General features: G+C 53.6%; 1 protein-coding gene across 16 annotated transcripts in view; it reads left to right on the top strand.

Moving 5' to 3' along the window:
- EPB41L1 (erythrocyte membrane protein band 4.1 like 1) overlaps positions 1–26,440 on the top strand; it is a 147,637-nt gene that overhangs the window by 68,633 nt on the left and 52,564 nt on the right. For all 16 annotated transcript variants that reach the window (XM_038370511.2, XM_043496127.1, XM_038370510.2 and 13 more), the window contains one exon: positions 22,250–22,458. In XM_038370511.2, coding sequence (XP_038226439.1) covers positions 22,270–22,458 — 189 coding nt within the window. In that variant the 5' untranslated portion in view covers positions 22,250–22,269. The remainder of the gene's footprint in view (positions 1–22,249; positions 22,459–26,440) is intronic.

The following is a 26,440-nucleotide window of genomic DNA, read 5'->3' on the forward strand; positions in this document are numbered from 1 at the left end:
AGGGATGGGGGTTTCAGACCCTTTGGCTGGATGAGCAAGGAGCTTTCCTTGCATTCCTCGGAGCTGCCTCATGTGGTGAGGGGCTCCCCTTTGCACCCCCTGAAAGGCCTTGGGCTGGAACATCCTGTGCTACCAGCTGGGCAGGGCTGGTGTGAGCGTAAAGCGGGGTGGCAACCTCGGGAGCTCACGGGGTGGTTGCGGGGTAACACACTAAGCTGCACAGCCGCCCAGCTGTGGACCGAGTGGGATATTCCCTGCTGCCAGGGCGGTGAGCAGTAACCTTGCAAACTCACTGTTGCTTCTTAAAGGGCCAGCCTGCTGCTGCGGGAAGCAGTCGTTTCTGAGGCTGGGGTGCCGTAGTATAGACACGTGCTATGTTGACGGAAGGGGTGTTTCCATCACTGCCCCCCCCACCCCAAGCAACAGTTGCTACATCGATGGAAGAATTCTTCTGTCAACCTAGCCACATCTATACCGGGGCCTAGGCTGGCTTAACGACGGTGCTCAGTGGGGTGAATCTCTTCACATCCCAAAACAAGGTAGCTAAGTTGACCTATGTTTTAAGTGTAGACCAGGCCTGAGGGACTAAAAGGGACTAAACCCTTTCACTGCTGGCTCCCCCACTGTCCCAGCCGTGCTGCTGCTGCCCGTCAGCATTGCAGGGGGATGTCAGGAGGTGCCGGTGTATTCACTGCAGGGGCACATGGCTGACATGATCTGGTGGGTGTGTCGGTATCATGGTAGATGCACTGGGCCGTGGATGTTCCCAGTCCAGACATCAGCACGGCACAGGTGCCCTGCACAGACACAGCCAGTGCAGACGGTGGCACGGCAGAGGTGTTTTGCCCAAATGGTAGCTGGAACGTTTGGCAGCAGTCAAGTGGTTCTAAGAGGTAGCAAGGAGAAGGGGCACAGGTTTGTTGTTGTAGTGATGTTGTTCAGGACCATGCACTAGGAATGTGCAGAATGCACAGCCACATAAGACGCAGAATTTAGGGACGGGATCCCCAAATCCTGTGTCTAGAGTTAACTGGCCAGAAAAGACCTGTGCTCAGACTTCTAGCAGGAGGAGCAGATGCCTGGGAGAGGGAAATTCAGGGACCAGAGAGACTGGGAGAGAGAGATCGGGGGAAGGGAAGAACGCTTGAGGGTCCAAAAGAGAAGAGAGAGGAACTCTGACACTTCCTCAAACCCCTTAATTGTATAACAAGAGAGGTATGGAGAACACAGTCCTGCCTGTGACTCTGGCTTTACACTGAGCTCTAGTGCTCAGATGTCCCACAGATGGGCACACGAGAAGGAGATGCAGCTAAGAGGTGGGTAAGCTACATTAGAGAAGAGGATGGAAAGATGGCTGGAGAAAAGGGAGATTGGGGGGGGAGAGAGAGAGAGGCTAGAAGCAGGCTAGATCAGGCATGAATGGGTGTGTGGGAATGGGGGTGGGGAGAGAGGGTTGAGCAGAGAAGGAAGAAATTTAGCACAGTGAAGAGAGAGACAGATTCAAAAATAACTCAGATGAGAGTGAGGGAGTGAGATAGGAAAGGTAAAAATAGAAAGGCTGGATCAGAGAAGAAACTGCCTCTTAAAGGAAGATGAGAAGGAAAGGGTTTTGGAGGGAATAGATACAGCAGACAATTAAAATTTGTCAGAGATGGTGTGAGATCTGTCTGGGGAAGCACAGGTGCAGAGAGAATCTGGGAAAAGTGGAGAGAAAAGGGACTGAAAGTAAACAAAGGCGAGAGGAAGAAAAAAAAAACAAGGAGGCAGACAGCAGTAATAGGTTATAAGTGGAGCCACTAGCATTGCACATCATTGAGGTTACCTGACGCTTTCCATTATAAGACCCTGTTTTCATTTGCTTATAATTTGCCAGACTTGAGTCCTTAGGGCTGAAATTTTCCATGCCTGGTATCTGTCTCAGACTGAATTTTCTGCAGAACCTGTTCAGCTGTTTCCAAGAACGAGATGAGAGAAAACCTCATTGTTTTGCCATATTAAAAAAAAAAAAAGAGAAAGAAAAAAGGAAATTACAATCATTTGTTGGAGAAGCTCTATGCTGTGGAATAGGGGATTTAAATTTAGCATGGAGATGGCCTTTGTGGCAGGAATGTCTCCTTTGACAGTCCTGTGAACAACTGCCCAGATCTGCCCAAATTATAAGCCTTTGAGATAAATCTGTGTGCACAAGCTCAATAGAGCCTTGTTAGAGTTTGGCAGCTAAATTCTCCGACGATTCTGTTTGCAATGAGCATGCTCCAACTCAGGGCTGCATGGGCTCAGCAGGACTTTCCCCGCAGTTGTTGCCCCAGCTGTTGCAGGGCTCTGTGGGCCGGGCACAGGAACTGAGGGTGGGAGGTGCTGTCCCTGTAGGCACTGAGGTAGCATGAAGTAAGAAACAGCCTGACTCAGACGCAGAAGGGACAAGAACTGGACCTCTTGGGGCATGGAGCCTGCTGAGGGCAGACTGGGACTGGGGGTTGTGGAGGGAGGGAAGATAGATAGGATGGGAACTGGCGGGGTAAGAGTTGGGAGGGACTGGGACTAGCTGGATAAGGAGCTTGGGTTTGGGGACAAGGAGCTGGGCATGGGAGGGCAGAGGCAGAATTGTTTGTGACCACGAGAGAACACTCCCTTCTAGAGCCTGGAATAGAACTCAAGATTCTAGATGACCTCTCAAGGTCCCTTCCAGTCCTACACTCCTGTGATTCCTGAGTCTCACCATTCCTCTGCTGTCAGCAAATATCTGTGTAACCTACTGGCAAAGTGTGTGTCTCATCCCCCTCTAGGGGTGGTCTACATACAGAATGACAACCTACTACTGGTCTCCTTTACTCTGTTAGCTCAAATGGCTGAGGTCTGTGTGGTGGATCGAAAGGTTCCAACCTTGCTGATGACCGACGTGGATGTCAATATGTTGTCACATGATGGAATTTCTGTGTTTTCAGTTGACTTTTTTTAAAAAACCTAGGAAAAGTATATTGAAAAAAACCAAAATCTATGTGAAAGGAACATTCTTAAGGTTGCAAAGTCAAACACTCAAAAGTTAGAAAATGCCAGAAGTAAGGATGCCTGTGCCATTGTTAGTATGCATTGGGAGGATACAGTGTTTAATTACATGGTCACGTGCCATTTTTGTTTACATTCAGTGCTCAGGACTGACTGTGCTATGGAGATCTGTCGGGGTTGTTTAATGAAGGAGGCTATTGTCTGTAGGACCCCTATGCCATCTGTTGCAGAAGTTGGAAGGTGTGTGGTGAATGGGGCAGAGGATGGCTGGAAGAGAAAGGATGGCTCCATATAAGGCAATCGAATGCTGCCCTGGAGAACTGGCTTGTGTCCCTGCCCTCAGAGTTCCTGTATGATGCTGGGAGAGTCACTTGAATCAAACTTTTGCAGGTGGTCACTGATTGTGCGTTCCTCATTTTCCTGGAGCCCGACTTGAGACCCTGGGGTTTGATTTGCAGAAGTGTTGAGCACTCACAGCTGTAACTGAAGTCAACGGGCCCTGGGCTTTGAACGTATAAAGTGCGGTTTTATGGCTGAGTATTCTGAAAAACCTCCTAGGTGTCCCAAATTGGGCACCCAAAATTAGTGAATACTTTTTACCTTCATCTCTCTGTGCCTGAGTTACCTCTCTGTAAAATGGGACTAACCCCCCTGTCTCTGTAGAACAGGGTACTGTAGAAATAAATTCATTAATATTTGTGAAGCATTTGGATATTGTTGTCATGGGCGCCATGGAAAAGCCCACGAGGAAATGAATGCGTTTGTCTTGCAATCAGGGTTTGAATAGTGGGCAATAAATAAGACCTGGGGCCACATCTTGACCAACGAAAACAGAATGTTGAAGAGCTGCTCATTCAGTAAGCATCATCTGTCCTGTGCACTGATTGAGGCAGGGGTCCTGACTCCTGTGCTAATACCTAGCTCTTCTAAGTCGTGAGCAGACCTCAAATTGCTTTACAATGGAGGTCACTATCATCACTCCCATCCTACGATGAGGAAACTGAGGCACAGAGAGGCGATGATGTAACTCCCCCAAGGTCACCCAGCAGCTGAGCCAAGAATAGAACGAAGGTCTCTGAGACCCAGTGCCGAGCTCTAGCCACTAGGCCATGTTGTCTCCCTGTTTATGATCAAGTAACTAACGGCTGTCTCATAATGCTTATGGACAAGGGGGCCGAAATCAAGGCTGCACCATCAACCCTAACTCTGGCGTTTCCTGACTTTGAAGTGCTTGACGTTGCAATTTAAATGTTCTTCGGATGTCGTTGTTTGGATATAATCTATGTGGCCAAATCCTGAGTGAGTGTGAATGGGGATAGCACCATTGGCTCCCACTGAATTGTAATTGACTGAACCAGATGACTCTGATGGAGGATCTGGCCCGGATGTTTCATTTTGCAGATGGATTTGTCTCCAAATGTTATGCTTACTACTTAGACGTAGCCTGGGAATATATCCCAGCACATTCCCAAATTATGGAATCAGTGGTGGTCACTGTCGGGGGCCCAGGCCTTAACTCCACTTCCCCTCCTGCAACTCAAACCTTTGCCTCCTATCTTCTAACCTGCCGAGATGCAAAAGCCTCCCTACCTGTGATGTTTGGGTTGGAGGAGGCCTCATGTTCAGTGTTAGTGATCATTAGAGCCATCTGCATCTGATCCGTGATCCGCGGACCCTGTTTGCAGGGCTCTGGTGATCATTAGCACTCCATGGAGACACTGGAAATGTCTGTGTCCTGGTGTACAGTGCAAACTGCTGATCCAAAGACTCCATCCCTGCCTGCTGAACTGACAGCCTAACTGGCCCAGTGCCCCCCCACCAAACATAGAGCTGGGTGTGGTCTGCATAGACTCAGTATATCATGTAACCAGCTGGCTCACCCCATCAAGGAACTAGGGGTGCTGCAGCACCCCCGGGCTTAAAGTGGTTTCCATCATATACAGGATTTACAATTTGGTTCAATGGCTCTCAGATTTCTATACAAATTGTTCCAGCACCCCTGCTCCAGGGTCCCACATACCCCTGGATCCTGCCCTGTACTAGACCCAGGGTGGCCATCACTTATGACTTTATCATAAGTTGGTGTTCTTTTAAGCCCCAGCTCCTGGAGTCATGTGAAACTTCAGCTTTCAGTTTAAAAAGAAGTGTGTTTCTAACCCTTGTGGCTGCAGACAAAAACCAGAAAACATGACCCAAGTGCACCCCAAAGACTCAGAACCAGAAACCATAAAAGAACCCCAGTTTATTATTTTTTAAAAAAAATCCTCATGGTTTTTAAGTGAATCGCATGACTTTGGGGCCTGACTCATACTTTCAGAAGGCCCGCTGTTGGCAGTACTGCATTCATGTCCCCAGTTATTTCTTCACGCTTTCCCCAGGTATTCAGTGCACTAGCCATAGCAGAAATAACCCACCGTGGATGTGCTTGGATCCCCTCCATCATTCCTCCATCAGGGCATGAAGGATTTCCCTTGTTCCCAGCCATTAGAGATGAACTGGACCGAGCCAATATATAGTAATGCAACCCAGGGAGCTGCAGGCGCTGCCAAAAGACTAGTGTGATCAAGGGGCCCGAGCTCCCTGGGAAAAGACAGGCTGGCAGCGGGAACAAGGGCCTAAATGCACATCCGGAGTTCTTAGGCTGAGCAGTTGCTGGTGTGTAGGGTAACGGGGTTAATTGGCATACCGTAAAGGAAGCAGAGAGGGGGTGAGCTGGGGAAGGAATGGTGCGAACAGGGGCATGGAGAGGTCTGAGCTCTCTAGGGAAGGCAAGTTAACTTCAAGGGCCACGTCCCCAGCTAGTGTATCTCCATAGACAGTGCTGGTTGAAGCTGGTGCTATGTCTCTGTGCTGTCAGCGCTGGATCTGGCCCAGGAAGGAATGGGAGGCAGGCAAGGACTGAATTGGTGGGGAAGAGAAGCCTTGAGCTGTCATCCCCAGAGCGTGAAGAGCTAGTCCTGGGACATGTGCTGTTAATGGGGAGCTGTTGTTCCAAAGGGGCAGGTGTGGAGGTGTCTATGGTATGATAGGGCTTGTGTCTGTAACCCCGATGTGTGGTGCTGGCACCCTTGTCCTCTGTGCAGTGAACCTGCTCTCGCTCCTGGGGCGTAAGCATGTGGCCTGTATGGCGAATTCCCATACATTGAATTACAGCTTGGCTTGGAGATCTTCCTTCCTGGTCTGGGTGGGTTTGCCAGCTAGCAGTAGCTGACGACGGCTGGAGAGAAGGGGGCAGTTCCTCCGGGTTGTTACAGACAGAGGATAATACACCTACCTAGCTGAGCCAGCCTTACCCGATGCAAAGCTGCTGAAGTCAGTATTATTGCTATTACTTGTCTGGTGGGAGTGCCCAGGAGCCCTAGCCATTGACTGGCCTCCCATTGTGTTTGCTCTCTGTTTGTACAGCATCTAAGGACAGTCCCTGCCCTGGATTGACAGGGATGGGAATGAGATCAGACTGGTCCCCGGTGCTTGCGCAGGAGCTGTGCCCATGTTGTGCTGTCAGACTCCTTCTCAGGGCCCATTTGGATTTTATTTAGTGATGGGCTGGCAGGTGGCTTGGTCTGCAGGGGGCTCTTTGTGCTCTCTGCCTTTGGGGTGGCAGTCCTCATTCAGCACAGGGGCCATGGGGGGAGGAGGAGGAGGAGGAAGAGGGACAGTGAGCCCTTGATCACCTTCAGCAGGATCGCTGGCTGCCTGGGGCTGGCAGCCAGCAGTATGCTTGGACCTGAATGCAGCCCTTGTCGCTGGGACCCTGGAATGTGGATCTGCCAACGTGGGTCCCAGACAGTGCTTGCCACGATGCGCTATTTCACTGCAGGGTCAGCTAATAGCCCTGCACACATGGGTGGGGCTGGTGCCTGCCGTGCCTAATGCACGTTGCTCCAACAACTCCGCTGTCTCAAAAGAGCATGTGCAGTGTGGGAGCCAGAGGCTGCCATGGGTGGCAAATGGCTGCTCTTCTTGGTGTGGCAGCCAGCACTAGCCGCTCAGCCTTTGCACTGAAAGACAGAGGCTCTCTTCCAACTCTCTCCCTGTGCACCTGCCACACCTGCAATGCAGCCTCCTCTGGGGCAGACTTGCCAAGGCACAAGGGGCAGTTGAAAAGCCAATGGGAGTTGGGCACCCAGCTCTCTCAAAAGCCAGTGGGCGTTGGGCACTAGCTCCCTCAGGCATTTGTTGCAATCCCCCCACCCTGTTTGCCCAGGGCGCGCAGCGCAGGGAAGGGCTGGCTAAGGATTGTGGGACAAAGCCCTGCTCTTCCCAGCAAACTCCTTGGGATCTTTAATGACCTGGCCGAGCAGGGAGGATGTGGGGCTTCACACCCCCTCTGAGTGAGCTGCCCTCACCACGCACCTGAGTATAGAGCCCCTGGTGTGCTGTCAGCACTTTATCCATACTGAGGGCTCTCTGCCCTCAGCGTAGCTGCCTGGAAGGACCCTGCTGGTTCCAGGGGGTCTAACTTGATGCTTGTGCCTCTAACTGAATCCTTCCACATTAGTCAGTTAGGAGCTGGCTCTGTGCCTCGCAGGAGCCCTCTACGCACGCCTTGTGCTAGGGGCATGACTGGGGCTTTCCTACAGCACACTGCCTGTCAGGGCAAGTTAGGGCAGCCTCAGGGCTGCTCAGACATGCTGGGGCTGAACTAGCAGCACAAGGCTCCAGGGAGCTGTTGGGCTCAGTGGCCGTGCAGGGGTGACCTGCGGCCCACCTCTAACTCACTTCCTGCTGCATGCTGATGCAGTGCAGGGCAGAGTCGGGTCATCCCGGGGCTGGGCACAGGGGCCAGAGTGAGGGACGGGAGGTGGGACTGGGCATGCTACAGCTGCTGCAGATGCCCCTGGAGGCTTGGGAAATCGTTAGTTAGGCGTCACGGTTACAGACTTACCAGTGGTGACCCTTTCCCTGGGACACTTCTCGCTCCCAGCCTGTCCCAGCCTTGCTGTCTCCCCAGCCTATATCAGGTGAGTCTCATCCCACCCCGGGAAACTGTGACTTTCACAATGTTTAGAGCCAGATGTAACTTATTGCATGGGAACAACTTTGGGGGCTGTCTTGAGTTGCTGCATGATTCCCCACTTCCTCTCACTGCTGTCAATCAGGAGAGACTTCAGCACAGCCAGTGGAGTGCAAGTGTGGCCAGACTGGAGCGAGAGAAACCCCAGGCTTCAGATGAGGAAAGAAGTGGGGCCTGGTCCTGACAGACACAGGAGAGAATGGATGGGCTAGTGGGGTGGATCCCTGGGACCTGGTTCTGACAGACCCAGCATGGAATGGATGAGCTGGGGCAGTATCTGTTCATGGTGGGGTCTTATCAAGTGAGATGGGTAGATGCCCATATTCTGACAGGCATATAGGGCAGCTACGGCACTGGTAAGAGGAGGAGTGGCAGCATGTGGGGAGCAGGCCTTACCCTCCAGCACAGCGGCTGCCCTTGTTCACGTTTTTTTGCAAAGAAAAAACCAAACCAAACCCAGTAACCTGAATGGGACATTGGTTAGTTCCTCCTGTGTTGATTAGCGGCTATAGAGGCTTTCAGAGTCAATGCTGTTTCTCTGCTTTGCATCTCCTCTTGTCCCTGTGACCTGCCTTCAACAGCACAACTGGCCCTTGGGGAGCGGGCACGGGAGGCAGGTAGAGCTGGTCACAGAGTGATTTCCTCTTGGCATAATGGGATCGTGTGTGCAGGCCATGTACGTGTGCCAGCTGGGGAATTGGTGTGTATGGTAACAAAGCTCCTGGGAGGATACCGCCATGTTTGTTCTTTGGCGGGAGCCAGGGAAATGGTCCCCTTCCCCAAACTCTTTTGCCTGGTTCTAAGCACATGGCTGGGGATGTCCTGGTCCCTTCTCCTCTGTGGTCTCCATAAGCATTTTTCTGCTATCCCCAGCTCCAAGAGCTTTGTTCCGTTGGCCCTTGGCTGGGACCATCCCAGCTCAATCACTGGTGTGATGTATGGGGATGCATCTACTGTGCTGCCCTGGTGTTCATAGCAGGCTTCCTCTTCCTGTTTGCTGAGGGCGCATTTCTTTCTCCTTCAAACCCACTGCTTCCCTGGGGCTGGAATCTGGTCTCATTAACTCCACTGAAGTCATTAGGGTTACCCCAGTGTGGTGTGAATCTGTGGTACTTATATAACCCCGTCACTGTGGTAGCTGAGCATCTCGCAATTTGTAATGTCTCTCTTCTCCCAGCACCCCTGGGAAGCAGAGCAATGCTATTATCCCATTGTATAGATGGGGAACTGGGGCCTAGGAAGGCTAAGTGACTAGGCCAGGGTCACACCAGAAGTCTGTGGTAGAGGAGGGAATTGAACACAGGTTTTCCCATTCTTAGACCGCTGTGCCTATCACTGAAGCATCCTTCCTCTCATTACTGCAGATTTTTTGTAGATTCCAAGGCCAGAAGGGACCTGGATCGTCTAATCTGACCACCTGTATAACACAGAGACCTGCCCCAAATTCCTACAGCAGATGTTTTTGCAAAACAGCAAATCTTGACTGAAACATTTTCAGTGCTAGAGAATCCACCATGACCCTTGGCAAAGTGTTCAATGGTTAATTACTCTCACCATTAAAAATGTACATCTCCTTTCCAATCTGAATTTGTCCAGCTTCAACTTCCATCCATTAGCTCATGCTGTGCTTCTTCTGCTAGACTGAAGAGCCCATTATTAAATATTTGTCCCCTATGTAAATACATCACCCGTTAATCTTGTCTTTGTTAAACTCTAGGAGTTCAATCTATTTAGTTTATCACTAGAAGGCAGATTTTCCAATCCTTTTAGGCATTCTCGTGGCTCTTCTCTGAACCTCTCCAATTTATCAACATCCTTCTTGACTTGTGGGCTCCAGAACTGGACACAGTATGATAGCAGCGGTCATACCAGAGGCCAAATACAAAGATCAAATAACCTCTCTGCTTCTGCTCGAGTTTCTCCTGTTTATGCATCCAAAGATGCTATAGCCCTTTTGACCACAGCCTCATATTCACCTGATTATTCACCCTGACCCCTTACAGTGATGTAACTGAGAGCAGAGGTGGGCCCCCCATGTAGCCCTCCCACACTGGTGTCCCCCACCTCCACCCATTTCTCCACATCCTCACTGGCTCCTGCCGGCTCAGGTCTGTTAGGGTGCTGGGTCTTTTGGGCAGGGTCAGTGTCTGATCCTAGGGCTTGTAAAGCAGGGGTGAGGTAGGTTCAGGATTCGGACATGTGAGGGAAAGGAATTCTTTCCTCTTCAGGGCAGACCCTGGGAGACCATGCCTCCCGCTCTGGGGGGAAGCGACTAGAGGAGAGGGAGTCTGATCAATCAATGGACTAGATGACCTTCTGGGGTCCCTTCCAACCCTGATATTCTATGATTCAATCTGCCTGTGTCTCTCACACCCCACTTTGACTCACTCACAACAGCGGCCTCCTGGAACTCTGCTTTACGGCAGACCGTGAAGTGTTTGCCCATCAGTGTGGCCTCCCAGCACCCTGCCCTCACCACCAATAAGGACACCACCAACAAGGGGGAGCAGCACTGCAGTCAGGGGTCTGCACCCATGCTGGGAGAGGGGAGTGGTGTCAGATCTAGTGGAAGGGTGGTCCAGGAGGATTCAGTATGGTTAGAGAAGGAGTGTCTTTACCTGTGCTGTCCTGTCTCTGCCTGCCCCGTGCCGAGAGCTTTCAGATACGTACCTGGGGCCAAATCCTCACCTGCGGGAAGTCAACCTGGCTCCTGCCTTCTCCCTGCTCTGACAGGTCAAACTGGGGCCAGCTGGGGTGCCGAGAGTCATCCTGATGGGCCTCGTATAAGCATTTGGCTAAGCTAGAAATGTGCATAGATGGTGCAACCTCTGCACTGGCTGCTCGGAGGAACCTTGGCCAGGCGCGGCCACCTACAGCAAGGTGTGCATTGTACTAGAGCTGTGCTACCCTGCCTGGGGGATAGTGGAGCTGAGTGGGAGGGGTCCTGGCAGAGGAGAAGGGCCTGAGGATGAAGGAAGCTCCATGATATATATATCCAATATATAGGATCTAGTCTGCCTGCACTGCAGACCCATGCCCATGTCTGGGGGTGAAGGAGCCAGCAGACGGGAAAGAAACCAGGATTAAAAACCCCCAAACCGTACAGGAAAGAAAAAAGCTGACAAGGAAAAGAAATAGCCGAGCCCAAAAGGGACAGGAGAGAAGGTGGGGTAACTCTGCCAGGGCAGGGAATGAGTGGGAGAAGAGGGAGGGCCCAGCTGTCACTCCAGCACGAGGGCTCCAATATCACTCAAGGACGAGGGTACTAGAGGGGTACAGTGAAGGCCCACCCCAGAGACAGACACCTTCAGTTCAGGGCCTTGCAGGTAGGTGGCTGCAGTTCCTCCCCTTTGGGAACGACACGCCGAGGGCGTTTGTGTTTCTGAAGATTCCCGCAGCCCCAGCAGGCACCATCGAGGGTGTCGCTGTTGCAGCTGTTAGGCCAGGACATGTCAATATTAATAGGATTGCTTGGACATGCCAAACCCAAGCTGGGATTGTTTCCAGCAGGGACATTCCTGCCTATCGGATTGTTTGGAAACACGCACTGTATGGCTGTGTGACATCAGCACAGAGCATCACCAAAGGGGCCCTCTGTGGGGAGAGGGCCACGCAGGGAGTCAGAAAGATCTAGCTGGAGGAGGAAGATGGTCGGGGGGGGGGGGGAGCAGGAAGGTGAACTCTGTGAATAAGCTCATGAGACCAGCCAAACGCTGCACGGCACGGCCCTGCTCTGTAAAATGGCAGCATGGCTTTCATCTGTATCCTCTTCCAGGGACTCCACATCAGATCTGCTTGGTTTTCACAGGTGAAAGGTTGGGGCTTTCCCCTGAGCTTCCAGCTCTGCAAACCAAGCCTGGCATCTGAGATTCCAGCAGGATTCCCTCACCACCAACAAGGACTCTGCCCTGTGAAATTAGCCAAGATGTCTGTTGGTGACTCCCAAGCTAGACTGGAACCCAGCCTGCTCCGTTATAGCTGTGTTAGCACAGATTACTTCGGTCATGGAGTAAAGGCCCCTGTACATGTACCCTGGCTACCTGGCAGAGACACAATGCGGTTGTGAGAGAAATGCAACTGTTCAAGCTGGGATCTGACGATACAGAGTGAGAGCTGATAAGGACAAAAACCCCAGCGAAGGCATCCCGCCCCTTCCCAGCATCTGGATGGCATATGAGTGTTACGTGCAGCAGAAGGCAAGAGAGTGCTGGTTGCTGCCATATTAACCCTGGCTGGGGAGTGAGCCAGGCACCTCCAAAGCTAAAAGCACAAATTGAGCCAGAGCAAGGTGGGATCGAGTACAGAGAGTCCATGTCACCCACGCTGCCCAGTGATTTTCACTACCACTGAGCATGTACTTTAAAGATGCCTCTGGCTGCTTTGGCTTATACCTGTGCAGTGTTTGCACCGGCAGAGGGATCCCAACCATGACCTCTCCTCACCAACCGAATGTGCTGCCCTGATGCTCTGATCTGATGGTGATGGGGCCATGTCAGTACTTAGAGGACAGAAGGGCCATGGCAGTGTGACATGTTACTGAGGATGCCCATGGGGAGCATGTTGCCAAACCCCACAATAACCTCGCTCAGCTGCCAAGCATTGGCATCTGCCAGGCCATGCAACCCTAGGTTAGGGCTGGGTCTTGTTTGTGTCGATACAGATATGGCTAGAGAAGCCCTCATGCTGAATGCCCCACCGTGTCCCTGCCATATGCTGCCTGATGCTAGAAGGGCTTTGCACAGCAGTGGAGGAGAGGACGCAACTATGTAGCCATGAGGTACCGTAGGAAGGGACCCAGGAAACAGTCTAACCCTAACCTCAGCCCTAATCCTAATGCTATTCAGTGCTTGGAACTGTGGTGGGGATCATTGCCTGGCATTACTGTACCCACTAGGATGTGGTAAGCCAGGCTCTGTCCAGCCTCATGCAGAACATGCAGGGGGCCATCTATTCTGAGTGGCAATGGGGTCTAGAGGGCAGAGCACAGGCCTGAGAGGCAGGAAAGTTGGATTCTGTTCCCAGATTTACTGTATGATCTTGGGTAAGTCACATCCTCTCTCTGTCTTATCTATTTAGTTGCAAACTCTCTGGGGCCGGAGTTGTCTCTTTACCGTGTGTGCACAAAGGGCCCAGAACCCTGGGACCATGATTGGAGTCAGGACTACGTGCCATGGCTGGAATACAGATGATAACAATGCTAGCCCTGTGCAGACTCATCCCCCGGTTATCTGAGACCCTCCACGCTGCCTGAGCGTGCTGAGCTGTGCTGGGTGGGGTGTGCCTGAGCCCCGGGTTGCAGTTTGCCGGATTCTGCCAGCCATCAGCATCTCCCCCACAAAGGCTCTCCATGTTTTATGGCTGAGCCTGGAGCAAAGGGAGCTGATAAAAGCCAGACACTCATTATTTATGAACATGGCTGTGAGGTGGGGACACAGCGCCAGTGTTCGCAGAGGAGGCGGAGCACAGTGCTGGGGGCACAGGATGGGTAGCGCTGAAAGGGAGGGGCATGGCTCGGGCAGGCAGATGGGAGTGGGGGAAAGGAGGGGCTGTCTCGTGGGACATGTTGGGAAGGAGGGAGAGGGACTCAGAGGCACCGTGTGGACTGTAGGGAGGAGATTTCCCCCCTTCAGGGAGATGAGCACTCTTTCTTTCCACTACTGCCTTCCAACGCTGGGGTGCTCTGGGGAACCTGGCTCTGGGCACCCCGGTTTGTTGTGTGCTGGCTCGGAGGGGCAGCCCTGCTCTGTGTGGCATGTTTGCCAGTGGAGGGGTGCCCAGCCTGCACGGCACAGACCACAACTTCCTCTGCCACCTCCCCTTGTCAAATCAATATTTAATGAGTCTGGTCTCAGACAGATCCAGGCAAGGGGGCGAGGCTGGGAGCAGGTGCCAAGGGGGATTCTAGGGGTCAGGCAGCCTGGGCTGCAGTGTGGAGGTAGCAGGAGAGAGGATTTTGCCTCAAATGGGTGCTTTGATATTTCCTCTAGTGACTCCTGTTGGGAGAGGCAGGGACTGGAGTAGGTGGGGGCGCTCCCCCATAGCTATTGCTCCTTTGTGATGCCCCCCACCAGAGCCACAAGCCAGGAGGTGCTGTTTAGGTTTAGGGGAGCTGTATAACTGTGCTCTGTCTCACAGCTTCTCTAGCCCAGACGTTGACAGAAAGAAACTCACCAGACAATCCAGCCGGCCTTTATTTTTTGGGAGCTTGTGAGGGGACCTGCTAGGCAGGCTGGAGAGGAGGCAGGGTTTGGAGGGGAGAAGAGGAGGGAGGGGGGAATGCAGGCAGAGGAGTGCTCAGAGTTTACTTTGCAGGAATAGTTGTGATGTTTGTCATTTCTGAAGGCTCTGACATGCCAGCCTTGGGTGATTCTCTGTTGGCAGGCTTTTGTGCCCTGAGAAGATCCCCTCTGCAGTAGCACTGGCCTCTGAAAGAAATGCGTTCCCTTTGGGGGTGGGAAACACGTGAATGTGCTCACAGCCCTGCAGCCAGGTGGGGAGCAGGCCAGGTGCACACTCTATTCCATGGCTCGGCTTCAGGAGTTCTGATGACCAGAAATAAACTCTGCTGTCTGTCAGCCATCAGAACGGAATTCAAATCTGCAGCGTGGACAGCACAGAGGATGTGGTTCGACGTAGAGTAAGAATTCAGCTCTCTCCCGGCATGTGCCAGCCTTATCGGGAATGGCGTATAGGTGTGCACGGAGCGCTCCCGGCAGCTGAATTACCTGCCCCTCCCTGCAGGAGTCACTGTGGGGCATGTGGCAGGAACACCAGCCACAGAAGCGGTCACACCTGCTCCAGACTCAGCAGGGGTAGGAGGAGGACAGTAGGGGATACCGTAGAGGTGCTTGCTGTGGGCCGGTAATGGGCACCCCGAAATCCCTCACTCTCCTTGCAGAAGATGATCTGTGCAGTGCAGGTACTGGGCTATGGACAGTGAAGGGGTCAGGTGTAGTGTTCTCTAGGTGCTACCAGAATACGAACAATTACTGATACTAACCTATGACGTCCCCTGTCCTGTGTCCTCTGGGTGCCACATACATTATAGAATAGCAATTTCAGAAAGGGATTGGGGAGTTTGGGGACTATATTTCATATTGCTCCAGAGATAAGGCCCAGGGGCAATGTTATCGATGGCCCAGACAGGCAAGGGACCCAATGAAATAGAACTAATCATTGTTTTCAAAAGAACCCCCCTACCCAAAATAGCTTTCTTGGACATAAAAGGGTCACCATTTTCAAGGCTGTACTCTTAGGGTATGTCTATACTGCAATTAAACACCCTGGGCTGGCCCAAGTAAGCTGACTCGGGCTTGGGCCGCAGGGCTGTACAATTGCAGTGTAGACGTTCGGGCTTGTGCTGGAGTCTGGGCTCTGAGACCCTCCCCCCTTCTGGGGGCCCAGAGATCAGGCTTGGGCTGCACCACAATTTTACAGCCCCACAGCGCAAGCCAGCTGCTATGGGCCAGCCCTGGGTGTTTCACTGCGGTGGAGACATATCCTTAGAGGCTAGACATGTTATCACGCCTGTCAGCATTTGACATGGATGCAGAGGGACATTTTAGGGAGGGAAATCAGGACAGGCCTTGTAGTGCATGAGAAATCCTTGGGGCAGGGCAGAGCTTGGAGAGGCAGAGATGGGAGCATGGTAAATGTTTTAGTAAAAATAAGCACAGTCTTTCCTGCCCAGGGAGGGTTGTTATTGGTGTCCGTCCGTCTGTCTGTGTGTGTATGTGCTGGACGGTGAGGGGGTGAAACCTAGAGGCTCAGCATTGCTGCAGACAGAAAATGGTCGGTGTCTCCTGCTGGCAGGACCTGCCTCGTGGGCGCTTGGAAGATGAGCTGGGACAACGCTGTTACGTGGATTCTCTTTCATTTGAACTTTGGTGATTAAAGCTCCACACAGCCCTGCTTGCCTGTGAGCCGCATGGGCTCTGGGCAGGGGAACAGACGGGGGGGAAGCAGGAGGGCGGAAGGACAGGAGAAAGGGGAGAGCCAGGGAAAGGCAGAAGCCCAGGGAGCGAGGAGAAGAAAAGCCAGGGAGAGCAAGGGAGCGAGAGCAAAGAGCTGGAAGGGGGGATTGACGGAGAAGGTGAGAGAGCATGGAGGAAATGGGGGCGTGGCGCAGTATGTTCCAGAACCCCCTTTGCACAACCGGGAGTCTGCCAGAAGCAGCAGTGTCATCTTCCTGGGCAGAGACAGCCAAAGTGCACAGAGCTGGGGGAGCTGGAGTGGGGCCTCGGTGTGGCAGGGAGAAGTTGTTGGTTAGTTTAGCTCAGCTGGTCGGGGTGGCAGCAGGAGGTGTTGATCAAGTCACTGTCTTTTTGTCCTGTCCCTCCTCTCCCCCTTTCCCTCCCTCATGGAGGAGGGTGGTTTAGAGGCTCACAGATCTAGCCTTTGGCCGAAGGGTGGTTTGAAGATGGGGTGGCGCACAGAAAGGGCAGCACAGCATGCTCAGGCCTGACCTGCAGCCGCTTTGGGGATTGTGCTGGGAAAGCCTGGAGCTGAAGAGACAGGACCGTGCTGACTATCACACCATGGGGTCAAATCTTCCCCACGCATCTCTGCCAGCCCTCCGCCTGCCTCCCCTGCTCTTCTCGCCCGGGGTACTCCCAAGTGCTCTGCTAAGGCACGTCATTGCTAACTGTCCCCAGAGCTGGGCATCTACTCAGCTCTGCTGATGCATCCAAATCTGCCCCTGCAGCCCCCTGCTATTCCAGTTCTGGATCCCTCCTGAGCAGAAACAGCCAATCATGGCGCACGGTAGCACCCACTGATGGTTTGGACGGAGCGTGGTCCAGACCATGCAGTTCATGTCATCAATCTCGGATGGTGACAGGGCTGGGTGCGATAGTGATCTGCTTTCATGGGTTGGGCCGTATTTGAGGCTTGAGTAGAAATGAAACCATGGTGAATAGGAAGCAATTCTGCCTGCTGCCTGAACTTCTTGGGAGTTGAGTGCTTGCCCTAACCTGATCCTCTTGAGGCTTCTGCTGTAGGCCATTGCAGCAGCCACTGGCTTAGCTGCACCATTGCTAGCACCTAATGTGGACATGATTTCCCTAATGCCGCTACGCCAGGGATTGAAGTTCCACTGTAGACAGGGTCTGAGTGGTGCTGGGAAGGTGTGTTCCAAAAGATGTGAGGCACTGGTTGTCCTCTAGGGCACGGCTCAACGGGGCTCATCCTGAGTACCATCAGCTACCCCCTGATGCAGTGCAGGGATGTGTCCAGGACTGGCTGGGGCTAAGAAGCTGGGTTTGTTAGCAGATGGCCCCTGTCACCGTGCCAGTTAACCCAGCATGCTGTGTGCAACCTACCGCCCATCCCTCAGAAGGGGGTGGGGAGACCAGGGTCAAAGTAGGGAATGTATAAGGAGGTTTCTTTCCCAAACAGCTGGGGGAGGGGATGGAATTTATATCTGATCTACCATGATAGGCGTTTCAAGGTGTCCCACTCCCCCTCAGAGAATGAGGACCAGTGCCCTGCTCTGGATACCCCAAGCCCAGCCCCCCGGTGGGAGGCTAGTGGGTGCTTGTAGATCCATGTACCTTTGCTGATGGAGCTGAGTGCATTTCACCTGTCATGCCTGCAGATGTTTCATCAGTGTTTCATGGCTTGGTCTCTGCCCCTTACATCATGGGCCTGGCCTGATGCTCTCAGATCAACGCTTTGGTTATTAATTATTGAGGGGTTTTGACTCAGCTTCCCCGTGGGAATGACTTGTTAGAGCCCCAGTCTGTCTGCACAGCTGCTGCTGCGGAGTCCAGTGCAAAGCCAGTTCAGGGTGAGCTCCGGGCTGGCTCAGAGAATCCCCTTCAAGGGAACAGGGATATGAATCCCTGCATGCAGATAAGACACACATGGAGCTTGGACTAGCAGACTGGGCCTTCAGCTCCAAAAGCATAAGCGTCTCACTTGAGCTAAGGGAGATCTCCCACCATGGGCCCTAGTGATAGATCCCATATCCTCTCTGAGGGCCCTCCATTCCCCTTGGCTCACGCTGTCTGCAGCAGGTCATACTGCTCTGCCTTGCCATGCACTTAGCCTCTATTTGAGTCTAACGCTGCTTCCTGCTTCGAGCTGAGTAAGGGTTTAGGAACCTGCAGAAGAGCTGGAATCTAGAAGGAATGTTTCCAAGTTCAGGCACTGTTAAAATGCAACCTTCCCTTCCCTGGAACTTGCTGTAACCGTGGCATCTTCCTATCCTCAGCCTGGGAGACACTGGCAATTGCTTCAGAGTGACAGGTGAGGAGTTTGGAATGGTGCCCAGTGCCCCATACATATGGCTGCCTTTGGCACTTTCCAGTAAAACCACAGGACAGGGTCAGCCCCACGGGTCCATGTCAGCCACCTGCTGCTGTCACCAATCACCAGGATGTGTATGCACCCAGGGCTCCCTTTCCGACTTTATCACTGCAGGTGGGCTTTGTAGCATCATGCTGCATTGTTATAACAGAGCACTGGGTGAGCCCTTTTTCTGTTACAAGCATGGTTTTGGGCCCTGTGGCCCAGTGGTTTGGCGCAAGGCTAGGAGTCAAGAAACCTAACCAGACCTGCCACCAACTCGTCATGTGATCTTAGCCAGGCCCTTCAAGCACCCAGTCCTGCTCCCCCTTCAGTCCAGGGAGGCTTTGTTATTGGGTTTCATAAGAACAGCAGCAGGCCCTAGACTGCCCTGTGCCTCGGTTTCCACATTTGCAAACTCTGCAAGATGATGCTTAGCTGCCTTGGAAAGCACTTTGAGATCCTCAGGTGAGAGTGAAAAGCATCATTGTAAGTTTTGCTATTAATGGACTTGTATGTGGCCTCAGGTGGAATCACTGAATACAAACGTCCCCTCCTCCCTCTTCCCCTTGCACCAGTTGTCTCTTTAAGAGGGAGGATACAGAGGGGCCAGACTCTCAGCTGAACTCAGCACCTGGAACTCCCATCATGACCTTTACGACCAGTAGGATTGCCAGGCATCTGGTTTTTGACAGGAACGCCCGGTCGAAAAGGGACTCGGGCGGCCCTGGTCGGCACTTCCAAGCGGGCCATTAAAAATCCGGTCAGCGGCACAGCGCTGGTTTTGTTTCTTTGTTTTGTGTTTCACTTCTTCATGTCATAGAAAGAGGCTTTTAAAGATTCCCCTCCCCTGGATTTACCTAGAAAGATCAAACTACCGTGTGCTGCTGTCCTTCTCTGTTGCTGGAGCAGTGGCAGGTTCCTCAGGCCTCTGATGAAGGAGCTGGGGGCCGGCGATTCTCTCACACAGAGAGCCTTTTCTCAGCTGCGTGTCAGGTGTTTGAATTAAATAGGTGTCAGCAAAGTGAGTTTTAAACAGTCTGACTAAAAATTCTCCCCCTTCCCTCCCGTTAGCTCAGAACGTCACTCTCTGGCCAAGTTGGAATCCCACTCATTCTCCGGTTTTCCAAGGAGCCCTCCAGCAAAAAGGAGAAAAACAAGAGTTGAGCTTTCCAAAATTAAAAACCAACACAAATCAAAAACCTCATCATGAAACGGGTCAGGCCTTGTTTTCTTCCGGTCACCTTTAAAGGGCAGCCGGCTAAAAAGCAGCAGGTTTTCCTGCAGGGTATAGCCAGCCTGTGGAAGTCAGCCCTGCAGGAGCTTGTTAAGGAGTAGGGCTGGGGCTGGGTTTCAGAGCAAGGCTGGGTGGTTTCCTGATCCCTGTAGGTAGTTGCACGAACACAGATAATGATTTGGTTATTCAAATCTCGTCATTGCACGACCTCTTGGGTGAGGTACAGGAGACCTCTGCTTCTGTCTCCCTCAGCTGCACTGAGGAGCGCTGGCCCTGGGCTGGATGGGGGCCAGCCCAGATGGGCCCTCTCGCTGCTGCCTTAGGGAGATTCCTGTCGAGTGCTTTGATGCTCAGCTCCGCTGCGGAGCTAGAGTGACTTAGGGAGACCAGCAATACGAAAGCCAAGGGGCTGGGAGACTTGCTGCTCCCTGTCACTAGATTAGAGGCCTGAACACAAAGCCAAAGCATGGTCAGCGTAGACACCCCATTCCTGGGTGTCTGGCCCTGGCTCCAAGGGCCCAGCAGACAGGAGTCATAAATGCAAACCTTCTCCCTCCTCCCAGAGTGATTTACATTGTTGCCAGGGTAGGAGGGACCACGGGGGCACACAGCTGCCTCTTGTATAGACTGGCCCTGTGCCCCCATGCACGTCATTTCAGGGAGCTCATTGCTGCAGGGGGACTATCTCGTGGTGGGGGTCAGACAGCAGGGAACGCAATGAGCGCTGTGGTTATGCATCCGGATCGGACTGACTGCAGCCCTGGGGGCTTTTCTTTACTGCATGTTGGGGGGGAATATGAATTTGTTATGGAAGATGCCCTGTGCTGGCTCAGTTGGAACACGGCACTGCCTGGGCTTGGGCCAGGTCAGTGCCCTGAATAGCTGTGGGGCTGAAGTTGCTTCCTACTGAATCTGTTGGATTATTAGCTTTGAGTTTGAATTCCCACCCTCCCACCTGATCCTTCCAGGCTGGTGACTTCCCCTTTTAGTTCCCAGGGAGTCAGAGCCCCCTTTGGGAAGGGGCTGCAGCCACCCCCATTGGGAAAGGTGGTCCTGGTGTTCTGGGCATTTTTAGGCAATCCCACTAGTTAAAATACTCCCCATGTGCTGACGTGACCAGCAGCCTGCCAGCTGGGGCATCTTGCTTGTTGTGTGACCCAGGATTTGGGCCCAATTGCCCCGGGCCTTGGTTTGGGTTCCGTTTGCAGGGATTGTTCTCAGGAAATGCCTGAAACTGGCCCCCTGATTTCGCTAAATGAAAAGTCCAGTGTTGCCCCATGGCAGATTAAGACTGGATCCTTTGATCCTTGGGATCCATGTCTGGGGTAGGAGGGAACTTGAGGGTGAATCTGTGGCAGGGCTCAGGTAGATTTCTGCCCATCTCCCGCCCGCTGGGTTGAGCTGTGTTGCTTGGGATGGAGGGAGAGAAGAATCCATTGGGGTGTGCTTGGGAAGTGGTTTCATTTGGGGGGCCCTTGTATTGTGGTGGATCTGAGGCACGGTGGGTGGGAGCATCTCTCAGCAGGGCAGCTGGATCTGATGGCCCCGGGAGCTGTGACCCCCGCAGTGCTGGCTATATTGGAGACAAGGACCCTAGTGCGGGGGACTTGTTAGCGACACTGGTCATTTGGGTGGCTGCTGCTGGCTTTACGCTCCAAGATGTTAATCCCCATCGCTGTGTGCAGCTGCGTTTGCCATCTCGCTAAGCCTTCCTGACAATGGACAGGCTGCATTAGGCCTGACGCTGTAAATTCGGGGCTCAGGGACAGGCAGTGCCTGCTTTTGATAGCTAATCGCCACATGGCTTCTCTGTCTCCAGCTCAGGGGAGCGGAAAGCTTGGGTGTCACGTGGCCAAGTTCTCCTATTCCTGTCCAGGTGGGGGTCCCATACAGGCTGTGCCTCATGCCCCTGAGGGCCTGCTGGCTGTGTCTGCCCCAAGGCTCCGTGACATTCTCCCACCACCACTCTAGCACCTGGAGAGGACACCCATCAATGATGCTGCTGCCAGCAGCCTCTGCTAGTGCTTCCCGCCAGGGGCTCGTGCCACCAGCTACACCGGTGCTACAGCAATGTGGAAGGTTGTCACGGAAACCTGGTTGTGGACAGGGCCATGGAGAGTCCATTGCAGGAGGGCACAGGAATCCAGCGCAGGTTCTCCCCATGCCCAGGGGCTGGTCCTAGAGTCCCCTCCAGCTCAGGTGGTTCTTCCTATTCCAAGTGACTAACAAGTCAGCAGGGCTCTGCACTGCTCAGATGTACCCCACCCTTGCACATTGCATGCTGGCTGAAGGTCTCCCCGTCTCCCCATCCTTCCCTGCAGAACTGATCTCCAGGATCAGCTGCTAAAGGAAGGAGGGAGTGCGCTGGTGAGTGTGATCATCTGGCTGAACTGTGGGCTAGTAACCGATCAAAGGTATGGCTGTGATTGCCCAGCTCCATGGAGAGGCTGAGCCTGGCAGAGCCCATTGGGATCAGGGGCTTGCGGGGCTGCTGTTGGGGTGTCCAGACAGGAGGCTCATTCAGCATGCAAAGTATCATCGAGTTTGGAAGCCCTTGCGTGGCTGTTACCAAGCAATCATTAGTGCCTGGAATGCTGCTGGGCGTGTGCCTCCCCACAGACTCTGGGGAGATTGTTTCAAAGGCCAGGATGGCATTTAATTCCCCTTTTCTCTCCTCGCCTCTCCTCTCCTTACCTATGTAGCTGCAGAATAATTAGTCACCATGATGACAGAGACAGGCCCAGACTCAGAGGTGAAGAATGCCCAGGAGGAGCACCCACAGCAGCAGCTGGAGGCAGTGGCAACCAGCCCAACCACAGTGACTACTGGTCCTGGCCCGATGGCCAACAACCGGGAAGCTGAGGCCAACGAGAAGCCCAGAGCCCAGGCTGACTCCAGAAGTGCAGAGCCGGTGAGTGAGTGGCAGGCCGGGGAGTGCCAGTCAGGTGCTCGGATCCGTGGGACTGAGTGCTCGGTATTGGGTAGGATGCTGCCTGGTCCCAGTGGGCAGGTGCCCACCCTGTCGGTGGCCACTCTCAGCAGAGGGAGGGGATGGAGATGGAGTCTGAGCTCCCCACTAGAGGGGACTCTCAGGGCAGGAAGGAAAAAGCCTGCCTATGTTGCACCTGTTCTGTGGAGGCCTTTGGTCTCCATGGCTGGCATCATCTGGTCCCTTCCCTCTTGCCAATAAAGGCAGTTTCCTTGCAGAGTGCAATAGACCCACTGGGCATGGATGGGCTTTCTGTCTCCCCGACCCCTCTGCACCTCAGCCACCAGGATGGCACTGAGGATGTGAGCAGTGGTATTATTAACTTCACACAAGCCAGCTGCTCCATTTGCCATTGGGCAGTGCCCAGTGGATCCATCCAGCGATTGAACACAGAAATACAACGCAGCCTGGAGCTGGCCCCCAGGATCTCCGCTCATCAGCCTCTGCCTGTTGTCTGCCATATTGTGCCGGGGCTCAGACGCACTTCAGGAAGTGCATGTCTAGGAGACACCCACACATCAGGGCAGGCTGGTGGCACTGGGTCCCCCTGCGTGTATAGCCCACACACCCTCTTGCCTATCTGCCCTGCAGAGAGTTTGGAGAGTGGTCCAGAAGCTGATGTGTGCCAAGTCGGTCTGTGCCTCTGCCCAGAGCAGCTGCCTTTGCTTTGGCTCTCCAAGCTCTATAACGGGATAGATCCAGACTGGAATGGCTGGGGTCTGTTCAGTGGGTGGGGGCCCATCCCAGGCCACCCCACAAGGGACTAGCGCTGCAGAGCTCTGCACGATCGGCATCACTTTACAAACTCAGCTTGCCCTCTGTTCCCTTCCCCATTAGAGTAGCAGAGCTATCTCCATCCACACCCTGGGCAGAGCAGGAGGGACTCCCGCAGGACCTGGTCTTGCCCAGTGCTGGGTTGTGGCTTTGGGAGCCCCTGGCAGAGAGTGAGGAGAAAATGTGGGAGCCCAAAGGAACCTGACAATGCAGGAAACAGAGTGCTGCTGAGCAGCTGCCAAGGTCCCCATACCCAGCTGCAGGGTCAGGGGCTGAGGGAGGCAGGTAGCCACGTGCCTTGATGAACTGATGCAGTCCCTGGCCAAGCTCAAAGCTGCCTAAGGGCTGCTCTAACTTGTGCCGCTGTAGACGTCCTGTGTTCTCCAGCTCCACCCCAGACACCTCTCTACTAGCGTGGAAAGGAGGGAGTGGGGTGGAGCAGCTATCTCACTGCGTGTCTTTGGGGGATTCCCTCCGGGTGTTCTGAGCTGCCGGAGCAGCACCAGAAATGGGAGCTGACCCCGTGTCTCCTCAGACAAGCCCATTCTTCTCATGCACACAGATGAGGGCTTCTCTGGGAGAGGTTTACTGAGAACAAATTCTCAGACCCCTTGGTGAAGCCTGTTTAGCTGTGGAGGAGGGAGCTCCATATGATCCCACCTCTCCCACCACCAGCCCTGCTCCCAGCCAAATCCCCAAGCAAGGATCTGCAGTGCCAAGCTGGTGTCTGAAGCAGATGGGGCAGAGCTCTGTTTCTATCACACATGGCTGAACTGCTGGCAATACCATCATGTCCCTACTCACAGACCGAGGCAGCTCAGTGAGGAAGCCTGTGATGGAGAATAAATGTGGAGCTCACAGGTGTCATTTCCCAGGGTCACTTTTCTGAATCTGTTTGTCTGCCAGACAAAGACACCGGATGGAAGAATTGAGCCTGGCTCGTCAGAGACCAAAATAATCCTGCAGTCTCATTTGGCTGCAGGATTCCTCTTTGCCTTGTGTCCAAAAGTGCTGTATAGCATCCCTCCGTGCTCGTTAACCTGCCGACAGAGAGCTCCGCTAACTGTAACTCAGCACGTTGAGCTGCCATCCCTTCTCTAGTCCCCAGACCGTGCTCCTTTCCTTTGCCTCTGGAAAATAACTCCCAAAGGGACCAGAAAGAAAATCCCATGCCTCAGCCAATGCACGAAGGGATAGGCGAGATTTCAAATCACCGGTGCCCGGAGACGCTATACAACCCGTTCCAGAACGCTAGGGACCTATTCATGTTGCCGAAGCCAGTGCCACAGCCTCTGCCCTGCTAGGCTGAGCTGTGCTAGTGCGGGTAAAGCTAGTGTAGGTATCTCTGCCCAAGCTGCAGTCCCACTTTGCATTGCAGTATAGACATACCCTGGGGCGCTTCTTGGGGGAAAGGACCAGGGGGAACTGTGATGACCTGACAAGGGGGCTTGGAATCTATGAGCTAGGATGGGGAGTCTTGGCTTGTCAGAGGCAACATCTAAGCAGGCCGATGAGTCAGAGTTATCATGGCCGGGGAAGTTGTTGCTAGAGGAGGTAAGGCCTTTCCTGATGCAGTGGAAAGGGACAGTCCATACTCTGCCCAGGGGGAAATTGCAAACAGTATTTCCAAGCCGATAAATAATTGAAGCAAACCCAGGATAGCTACTAATTGCAGCTGGTGGAGGGGATGCACAGTGCATGTTAGGCACCAGCTGCCAGGAAAAAGCCATTTAGACCCGCAGGAGAATCAGTCCCCACAATCCTGTCTTCTGTGCTTGGCCACAGGCCATGTTGTTCTCTCGGTCACACTGGTGTCATCCTGGGCCGACTCCAGCCCACCCCAGACTTATAGGGCTGTGACCAAGAGCCTCTCTGTGCTAGAATGACAGAGATCAACAGCAAAAGGGTTTGACTGTCGGCTCGGAAAACATCTAATGCAAGTGATTGCAAAGAGCTGTTGGTCACTGGTGAGCAGAGGCAGCTGGTGCAAGGGCAGTCAGAGCTTCTGTGGTCCCTTGCCAGCTCCATGACAGTCCTCACTTCCTGCGGCCATGTGGCGAGGCCCTCACTGCTTGCCCTGGGCTGGTTGGCCGGGCTTTGGAAGCTGCTTAAGGCCAAGAAGGGGAGGAAAACACAGGGGAGGAAAAAGTTGCTTCTCGGGGTGGTGTGAGAGTCATGCCTGACCCCGTGAGGCACAGCATGGGCAGCGGTGATAAAAGCGCCTCCATCCCTGCCCTATCAGTCTGCCTTGCCCAGACTGGGAGGTGAGAGGAAAGCTCCCTGGCCCACGTGGACAAGGAGAGAGTAGGCTGAGAAACCCACCAAGCTCGCTTCTGTTTGAAATCTGCTCTAGAGCAGGGCTTGAAGTCTGTTCAGCAGAGAGCACTGGTCTGGCTTCCTCCCTTGTCTCGTGATGTGGGCAGCAAGGACTTGACTGGGACTTGAATCCCCATCTGGGAAGGAGAAATGGGAGCTCACGATGCTATGCTACTGCGCCATTCACCTTTCGGGGGCACCTGCTGTGCAGCTGCTCGGAGACACCGTTCCTGCATGCTGTCCTTGTAGGGAGTTCTGGGTGTGCTGGGCTGCTGAGCCTGAGCTTGGTACCCAGAGTACCAGCAGGGTGAGAGTGGTGTCTTTTCAGCTGCTGTGGGGCAGGCAGATCCTATCCTTTCAGCAGCGGGCTCTGTGGGCCACACAGTGCATTAGTTTGGGGGACTGTCAGGCAGCCATGACCCAAGCCCCAGGAAACACTGATTTGCCGGCAGGCTTTATTGTGTATCGAGTGCCAGTGGGCTGAGGGCTGCATTCTGATCAACACTGGTGTATGGGAGAGACCTCCGGCTGACCCAGGTCTCCACCTTCCTTTGCTGCCTGCAGCCCTGCCATGATGCTCCATGGCATGCAGGGAGACACGGGAAATCTCTTGGAAATCCAGGGAGCAGGCTGTGCACTGAGGGTCCCTCCACGGCAGATCTTAACCCCTGATCTCAGGAGGTGACAGCCAGATTCATCCTTTAGAGGCTGTGCTTCCAATCCCCCAGGCCCAGAGCATAGGCAGGACGAAGCTGGGCTGGCACCTGCTGGCACTATCATGCTATGCTCCAGCTAGCTCATCTCCTGTGAGGGC

Source organism: Dermochelys coriacea, chromosome 13 (assembly GCF_009764565.3).
Source record: "Dermochelys coriacea isolate rDerCor1 chromosome 13, rDerCor1.pri.v4, whole genome shotgun sequence".
In the NCBI taxonomy this organism is placed as follows: domain Eukaryota; kingdom Metazoa; phylum Chordata; order Testudines; family Dermochelyidae; genus Dermochelys; species Dermochelys coriacea.